This window comes from Henckelia pumila, chromosome 1 (assembly GCF_033568475.1).
Source record: "Henckelia pumila isolate YLH828 chromosome 1, ASM3356847v2, whole genome shotgun sequence".
NCBI lineage: Eukaryota > Viridiplantae > Streptophyta > Magnoliopsida > Lamiales > Gesneriaceae > Henckelia > Henckelia pumila.
Window position 1 is genome coordinate 160,584,646 of NC_133120.1, and position 9,486 is coordinate 160,594,131.

General features: G+C 37.8%; 1 protein-coding gene across 2 annotated transcripts; it reads right to left on the reverse strand.

Moving 5' to 3' along the window:
* Positions 1-5,794: 5,794 nt before the first annotated feature.
* Positions 5,795-9,248, reverse strand: LOC140889299 (imidazoleglycerol-phosphate dehydratase 1, chloroplastic). Of its 2 annotated transcripts, XM_073297019.1 has the most exons (9): positions 8,882-9,246; positions 8,653-8,777; positions 8,340-8,444; positions 8,039-8,131; positions 7,049-7,123; positions 6,761-6,823; positions 6,283-6,392; positions 6,097-6,158; positions 5,795-6,004 (listed from the first exon to the last, which is right to left on the reverse strand). In XM_073297019.1, the coding sequence occupies exons 1-8, from the start codon at positions 9,102-9,104 to the stop codon at positions 6,131-6,133; spliced, it is 822 nt and encodes a 273-aa protein (XP_073153120.1). In that variant the 5' UTR covers positions 9,105-9,246; the 3' UTR covers positions 5,795-6,004; positions 6,097-6,130. The 2 variants fall into 2 exon arrangements, with proteins under 2 accessions (XP_073153120.1, XP_073153123.1); XM_073297022.1 differs by lacking the exon at positions 8,340-8,444 and having other exon boundaries at positions 8,882-9,248.
* Between the last annotated feature and the right edge of the window lie 238 nt (positions 9,249-9,486).

Sequence of the window (9,486 nt, forward strand, 5' to 3'; positions counted from 1 at the left end):
ACGTACGTTGGGAGGTAAAGATAAGCTCCACATAAATTTTCACCACTATTTAGAGTAGGAATGGCAACGGGGCGAGTTTGGGCAAACCCAAGAACCGCCCCGCCCCGCCCCGCCCCGTGAACAAGACGGGTCCAATTCGTGTTAAACCCGTTGGACCTTGCACAACCGGGATCGAGAGAATAATTTTGATCTGGTTTGCAATTCCTACATCCATATTAGGGCTAAAGGAGAGGGAAGATTTATCAAAATAATCAACTGACCAAAGGCCCTTTCATATATATTGAGACAGTTATGGATACCCAAGCACCCTTCCATTGTAGCTAGCTTTGAAAAAGAGGCTATCATGTGCAAAAAAAAAAAATAGGTGTGAAATAGACGGATAGGATGGAGCAATACGCACACCTGTGAAAAGATGTCGAGCTTCATGCTTGATAAACAGATTAGAAAGTCCTTGAGCACATATGACAAACAAATACGGTGATAGAGGGTTTCCCTGGCCGAGACCTCTTCCCGGAATCAAGCTGCCAACTAGGTCACCATTCATAGAAAATGTGTACTTAACAGACCGCACACACTGCATAATTTTCGCAACCTAGTTGGGAGAGAAACCCATCTAAATCATCATCCTCTCAAGGAACTCCCATTCCACTCTGTCATATGCCTTACTCATGTCTAGTTTCAGCGTAGCATAACTTTTCCTCCCCCCTTTTCTATTACGTATCCAATGCAGATATTCGAACCCCAGTATTATGTTATCAGAGATCAGTCATCCCGGAATGAAGGCACTTTGGAACTCATTCAACGTCCTCTTAAGAACAGGCCGTAACCTGTTAGTCAAGGTTCTTGCTACAATTTTATGATAGACGTTGCATAGACTAATGGGTCGGCAGCCTTTCATTGTTAGAGGGAATTTGATCTTTTGAACCAAAGTTACTATCGTCTCGTTCCAACCTGCAAACGATGCTCCCTCATTTAAGATCTGCAGAACAACCCTTGTCAGGCTGTGATATCTTGTCCAATTACATTCCAGTATTTTTTGGAAAAAGAATGCGGACATAACATCAGGGCCAAGGGCTTTGTCCGGGTTCATATCAAATAGTGCCTTCCTGACTTCATCAGCAGATAAAGGTGCATACAAGTAAGAGTTAAGACTCTGATCAATAATTGGATCTACACACTCCAAAATCGGTCTCATATCATCCACTGAGGGGGCTTGAGACGTGAATAGATCTCTAAAGTAATTCACTATAATTTCAGACAATCCTCCAGGATCCGTGCACCAGTCTCCATGGGAAGAGACCAACACACTAATATGATTTTTTTTTTTTTATCTTCTGGCCAAGGCTATTTGATGGAAAGTTTTTGTATTTCTATCTCCATGTGACAGCCAGCTGACTCTACTTTGTTGGTGCCAGTATAATTCCTCCTTCACCGAGAGCTTTTTTTATCTCCCTCTCCAGTTCTGAATCCTGCCAAATTGCAATAGTTTTGAGTCGATTCAACTCCTTCCTCTTTAATTTAATTTTCCATGGCAGATTTCGAAAACGATCGCCTGCCCAGCTACTAAGACCAGCCTTGCAGTTCATAATGCGTTCAGACACAGTCAAAGGCCCACCAGTACTATTCCAGCTACGTTCCACAACCTCCAGATAGTCTTCCTTAGTGGCCCAATGTGGTTCAAATCGAAACATAGATCCCCTCCCATAACGGAGAATCTGAACATTCCCTAGTGTCAACTCGATCGGCCGATGGTCTGAATGATAAAATTCCAGCAACATAGCTCTAGCAGCCGGATACAACATTCCCCAATCAAATGAAGCAATGTAGCAATCAAGGCGTTCAAAGATCAGATTTTCCTGAGTTTGACGATTTACCCAGGTAAACAGGTCCCCAGATCCATGCAAGTCATGTAGGGCACAATTATCCAAGGTGTCACGAAAAGCCCTAGTTTGGTGATATGGGCGAAGATTCCCTACAATTTTCTCACTATCATAACAGTTCTCGTTAAAATATCCACCCACGGACCAGGGAATACCATGCAGTTCGGGGATAGAGCTCAGTATCCTCAGGAGATCCCAGGAGTGCCTCCGACTATTAGCCTCAAGATGACAGGATGGACATAAAACTCTGTAAATCTCCAAGATTTTTCCGCATGTGTAGCAGAACAATCGATATGCCCGATAGAATACCAATGAACAATAACATCCACCGAATCTTTCCAGAACAGAATTAAACCACCACTTTTCCCAACACAGTCCACCACAAACATACCAGAGAAACCCAAAACAGATTTCCACCAAGCACAACTATAAGCCCTTCTTTTCATCTCTGAAAGAAACAGGAGGGATGGTCCTTATCGGTGATTAACCATTTCAATTGACAGAATGCTATTTGGTTCTCAATCCCCCGAGTATTCCAAATAATGCAACTCATAGTGACTGGCGGAGTTGCTTAGAAACCATCGCCAAAGTGTCGGAATAAAATGTCACCTGGATGTTATCAAAGCTCCTCTTTTTTGCAGAACTCAACCCCAAACTCCCCACACCCTCAAACTTTTGACCGGCCAACACAGGTCCCAAGTGACCTAAAACTGTGCTTCTCATGATCTCGTGCTTTTCTCTTCCAGCCCTTAACAGAACGAGAAGGTTGGGATCCCTTCCTCAAAGGGCCCAACTCCTGAGATTCTGGAGGAGAGCTGGCACAGCTTTTTAACTTCCTTGATGGTTCTAGATCAGAGATTCCCAATCCTTCAGGAGTAGGCTATTTCCCTAAGCAGCCCTGGTCTAACAGAGGGTTACTAACCAGCATAGACCCCGATTCCATAAGGGCCTTGCCACTGTCCCTGTCAATACTCATCAACTCTGTATGCTATAGTGTAGGTTCTTTTGGACCCTCAAAACTGTTGTCCACCAATTGGAGAGCTGCAGACATCCCGTCATCTCGCGAAGAGCTCGAAGGAGAGGACTCCGCACGAGGTTTTAGGGGAATGTTGACGGGCTTTAGCCCCTCCACCAGAGGAAGGAGCTCGCAACCAACTACCAAATTCAAACTTATTATTTCCCTTTGTATGAGTTTCGAAATCCCGGAAATCATGACCTATACACCCGCAGCTATAGCAGATGTTCGACAGCCTTTCGTAAGCAAGAATAACACACACCTCATCACGGTCTAGGGAAACCGACACTCTAATGCATTTTCTCAGAGGTTTTGTAATGTCATACCCGTATACGAGCAAATCTGCCCATTGATAGCTCATTCTCTCGCGTAGCTATCTCTTTTACAAAGTCGACCTAGCTGCCCACTTGACGGAGAAGATCCTTGTGCATGAGGACAAACGACAAATTGTAGCATTGAATCCAAATAGAGATCTCATTAAAACCAATATCAGTCACCATCCCTAGCCCAACTGGCTCTCGAAATATTATCAGATCGCGGGAAAGGTTCCAAGGCCCCCATTCAAGGCACGTCGCCTATCCTAAAGGGAGGATAAACCCAGCGAAAAGATATTATCTCCCATACTGCGAAATTCAATATGTCTGGTAGTCTGTAGAATATGTGGTATATGTTGCTTAAAGGCTTCAAAATTCACCACCTTAGGGGACAAGACCTTCGCAACAAGGCAGTCGCGAAGGCTTTGTTCACCTATCTGAATTGCTTCACTATCAAAGTTTAGGGTTTCATCAGAAGATGCCGGTTTGGATAAATGAAGTTCCTTGACCAATCTCGTGACCTCATCAGGATCCATGAGAGCACGAGACCAAGGAAAAGGGATGGATGGTAGTGGGAAGAAAAACAACCGTAAAAGAAATCTACACCGGGTAGAAAAGAACTCCCACCAGCGTTTCCAGAGCAAACCTAGGAGAGAAAAAAAAAGGCTTCGGATCTTCTAGTCCACTCTTGCATCACAATATGCTACACGCCTTATTTAGCTTGACCTTCTTTTTATTTTATTAAAGACGTCGGGTTTTAAAATCTGATCGATATATAGCATGACAAAAAAGCAAGTTACATATTTTGTTCATTATATTTAAAGAAAATTAACTTTCGAGACTTTTGTTCCATCTTATATTCAAAAAAAAATTGTTCCTCCCAATTATCTCTTAATTAAGTTTTATACATGCATATGATTGTGCAATCGTTGTGAGTTACCAAAACTCATCGAGTCTAAGGGTGGAAAAAAAATACCAAATTTTCGATATACCGAGGTTATCGTATCGAAAAAATACTGTTTTTATTGAATTTTTGGTATACCGAAGATTTCGGTATGGTACTGTACGGTAACGATACCAAATTTTTCAGTACGGTAATGGTATGAAATCTTAAAATTTTGGTATATACCGGTATACTGATATACCAAAATATTATATAAAAATTAAAAAAATATATAATATTTTTAAACAATAAATTTATAAATTTTAAAAAATATAAGGTTTTTTTTCGATATAAAACAGTATATACCGATACCGTACTAAAATTTCGGTATATCGTAAAATTTTGGTATAATCGGTATGCTAGTTATGTGTTCCGAAATTTTCGATACGGTATTATAATTTTGTTATACCGAAATTTTCAATACGGTATACGATATACGTTTTTCGATACGGTACGGCACGATATGACTAAAAACACACCATCCAAAGTTACGATAAAAAAATTATATGGAAAATCTTTAATTCAATGTTAGTTTTACGACAAACGGTGAGAAACAGCAAACAAACAAATATTATTTGATCATTATAATTTTAAAAAATTATAAATGACGAGTTGAAGTATATTTGATGATGTTTTTAAAGCGATGTCAAACATTTATTATAAAATCATAAAGTCTTCAAAACTTTGTTAAAAAATAATAATAAATTCAAAACTCGTTAATTCTCACGAGCATAAAAAAAATTGAAATTTAGTGTTGAAAGAACATTTAAAAAGTTATTCGAGTCAGAAGATTAAGTAAACTTACTTAAACCCTAAATACAAATCATTTTCATTGAGTTTAAAGTCATTTTATGTTGTATATCTTTATGCATGCAAATGTGTTTTATAATACGCTTAAATGATTTCTTTCCCCGTCATTTTATTCACAAGTGTTATTATTATACTCATCTTCATCACTTAATTATTATATTGATATATGATATAAAAATTGATTTACAAATTTTGATGTACAATATGTCCCATCATTCTATATAAATTGTGAAAATTAATCCTAGTAACTTAAATATGATTATTGAATAATCCATCATTAATTCTGAATTTAATATATTAAGATGACAATTACTTTAAATTGTGCCATGTCGATATTGCCGTTTGCGAATTTAATAATTAAAAAGTGAAATGTCAGTTTTACCATTTGATAATTGAAAGATTAAAGTTTGAAACACAATTGTGTTATTTCACCATCTAAAAACTCTGTCCGCTGTCTATTTTTTTCCCCCACTTATACATAAAATAAGATACTTTAATTTTTAATTAGTTGATTGATAAGTTATCAATAAAAAAAGTTGTACAACATATCATGTTTGATGTGATTTTCAAAAATGAGATAATTTAATAATTGTCTAACTTTTAACCAAAATATCCTCACATATAACCCCAATATATAAATTAAACTTGATCATTTCTTTTTAGTCGAGGAAGATGATTGTTATAATTGCATTTTGAACTATAGATCTTAATATCATATGAACTACAAATATATATGCTAGTATGATCATTTACAAGTAAATGTTTTATGCAGACTGCGTCTTCCAGTCGCTGAACTCTTCATTATATAGCAATGATGTTTGACTTATATTGATAATAGAAACAAGCATCTATCATTAACAGAGTACAATACCATTATTGTTATAAATTACAATGGTGTATAATACAACAGGTCAAGTTTGCTATCAAAATGGACAAACTTAGAATAGCCAGAAAGACATCTCCACCACCCCAAGAACGAATATGATGACTCCGAGTCCTGGCCGATACACAAAACTGATGATTTGATGATGTATGAGAAGATCTGCAAATAACAGAACACATACAAGGAAGATCTCTTGTTACAGTTTACCATGTGAAATATAAATATGATTTTTTATATTAATGAATGCTTACGCCAATCCAACGATTGGGGTGAAATAGTGAAGCATCAGCTACGCGACAGGACGCCTTTCGAGCTGAAAATAGAGAATTCCCATGTAGAATTTAGCATTATTGAACCTTTTTTCTAGGGCATTATTCGTCCGGCAGTTTTAAATATTGAAATCCTCGTAACGTATCACCATTAAAACTATCACAGACCTTGGGACGCTTCCTCGTCGCCTAGGGTCGTACTCTGTTGCTTGTCGAAGAGCCCTAGCAAAAGCCTTGAAGGTCGCCTCAATAATGTGGTGGGAATTTTTCCCCGCAAGCTGTTGCAATGCAATATCAAGCATTTTTTAATAAACAACTGGGTAAAATGTAAAAATAAAAACCAAGAACATGAACTAGGAGCAAAATCATATAAATATAACACAGGCATACGCCCAAAGCAAAAATAGCAATTACAGTGGCCCAATTGTTTTAGTACTTTCTCAGTACATGACCAAAAATATACTAAAAGAAGGCCACAATGTCCCTTTAGTAATTTTACACGACTATCTGCAAAATGTCAAATTTTTCTTTGAGAAAAGGCTGTGACACAAGTGTATCAAAATTGAAAATTTACTCCAGTAACATAAGAAAAGCCAGACGCGCCACTTTTGGAAAGGAACATCTTTAAAAACTTGAAAACTGTTACCTGTCGTATGTGGAGTGTCATCCCAGAAGTATTAACCAAGGACTGAAAGAAGTGCTCCACCAGCTAAAAACAACAAATGATGCAGGAGAGTCAGTAAATGAAAAAGGAGTGTAAAGAGAAGAATAAACAAAATTATATTGATCATACAAGATTCCACAAAAACTGAAAAAGGTCAGCATTATAAAGTGTCAACTTCTACAGAACAATAACCAAGCATCATCATAACACATGTTAGCAGATTTACAGAATAAAACCAACAAATGAATGTATGATAAGAGTACATAATACCTGTGTGTCATAAGTTCCAACTCTCTCAGTTGGTATATGTAGATCATAACCTAGATACGGCCTTCCAGATAAATCCTATATAAAAAAAGGTGTTTTAATGAATTAGAATGCAGAATCCTGATGGCATAGTTGTAATGAGAGACCGCACCAGAATGACATTCCAACAATGTTATTATTTATAAGTTAAAAGGTCTCCTCGTGCATGTGAAACTCATGAAACAGTTTTAAAAAAACAGTAACAAAGAACGCCATCGTTCTTCGAACAAACTATGAACTGTGTTTCACAAAGCTTTGAATGTCTCTGAGGTTTGTAAACTGTAAACTGTGACCGCACTCGTTAGAATATACTCTTATGTTTTCACTTTCATGCACAATTTTTCTCCCTTAGTTTTCACTGCATACATAATCAGATAAAGACCACCAGTGATCCCCTACAGGATTCGGACCAATATTATGGTTCGAAAACCTACATTTGTCATCGGATAAAAGTTTTGAGATCCACTCATCCATCCAATGGATGTGTATCCTGTATAGTACAGAGGTTACAAACATACATTTCTCATCAGAAAGTAGAAACCAAACAAAATCACAGCCAGAAATTAAATAAGTCCTCCACAGTCAAAGGTGACCGCAGCACTTCCAAGGACTTGACTCGAGACCGCACTGTTGAACCTGAATGCCTCAGCGAATTGATATGTGGTAATTCTAGATCCTATTGCATATAAAGGTAAATTCCCATAATCATACAGCAAGATCTCTTTTTCCATCTGAGAATTCTACCATGACACTGAAACTAGACATATTATTACGCACGATTATTTTCATCACTCTTATTTTATTCCCAGATATCCTTCAGTGTCTGTTCTTTCATAGTCTTATAAGAAAATAATTAACTCCCTAAATTGACAAATCAACTAACAATAGTCTATGCAGAGGTATTCATGATGTAGAAATGCTTGATAAATGCCTCATCATATTGATGGTACATACCAATGAAACATGTATAAGTGCTTCATCAAGTGGAGCTGAGAAGTCACCAAATCGGGTTATACCTTTTCTATCACCAAGTGCTTGCAGCAAAGCCTGCAAGACAATCAATCCTCGTCACAAAGCAAGCAGAATGACCCTCTCAATAAAGAAAGCAAGTTAAAAGGGTAAAAACACAACACACTCAGATAGTGAAGCTTTAAAAAGCACCACTTGAACTAGAAAAATAAGCACAGAAAATGCACGAAAAATGTTTCTGGGAATAAACAGTTGATGCTCGTCGATGAGTTCCACAGAAACCTACAGTTCCTAAGGCTAGGGCAACATCTTCGTTCGTATGATGATCATCAATATGAATATCCCCAGTGGCTTTCACATGCACATCGAAAAATCCATGCGAAGCTAGTTGCTGAAATAAACATGAAGAAATGCTCAAAGAGTGCATTAGAGAATATTCAAGGAACATAATTGACACAAGCAACATTTCACTCCAGGAAGTGTGAGATGCGTCTTGCTTAATCTGCAAGTTGATAAATTTTTTATGCCTCAACGATTGAGCTACCAGTTTCAACAGATGTCCCACAGAAAAATAGCAATAACAAAATACATAAACTTACATCTAACATATGATCAAGAAAAGGAATCCCCGTATCATTTTCAGCCACAGCATCACCATCCAAATTTATCTTCACATTCACATTAGTCTCTTTCGTAACCCTCTTCACCTCGCCAATTCTATCCCCTAAAGTTCCCGATCGATGTCAACACCAATAAGAGTTCAACTATGACATTAAAAACACAGAAAAAGCTAAAGAAACGCGGAAATGAAGGTAAAGAACGACCCACCCTGAACCGCTGTTGTCCGCGGAGAAACATTATCGTCGAAGGCACGAGGAACCTTGGATTCCATCGCAAGAGCTCTGAAGCGTGGGAAGAATGGCTGCACGCGGCGCTGCGGAAGGTGTACCGGGAGAAGAACCCGTCGGGGAAGATGAAATCTTGGCCGATAGAGCTGAGATTGGGGTGCGGTAGAGCAGTTGAGGGAACGTTGAGATGCTGATAACTGCATAATCGGAGATATGAGATTTCCGGCGGCGGAGAGTGGCGGCTAATGGTGGCCCTCCGTGGGAAGGAGGAGAGTTCCAGGGATCAAAATTCTGTCTGCTAGAGTCGTTAGAACGAGAAGCGACTTCAAAGAAACATTATCACATTTTCCGACTTTTAAACGAATAATTTTCACAAAACTCAGCTTTTTAATATTAAAAATGCATCTTTCTCTCTCGTAAAAATTTAATAAGTAAATTTACACATTTTATCTTTGTCGTGGTAAGTTGTTAATCAGGCGTTGTTTTGTGTTTACGTAATTATTTTTTTGGTAATATTAAGTATATTATAAAAAATTCTTTTATATTATTGTAAAATTTTTAATATCTACTCAAATACATCACTCG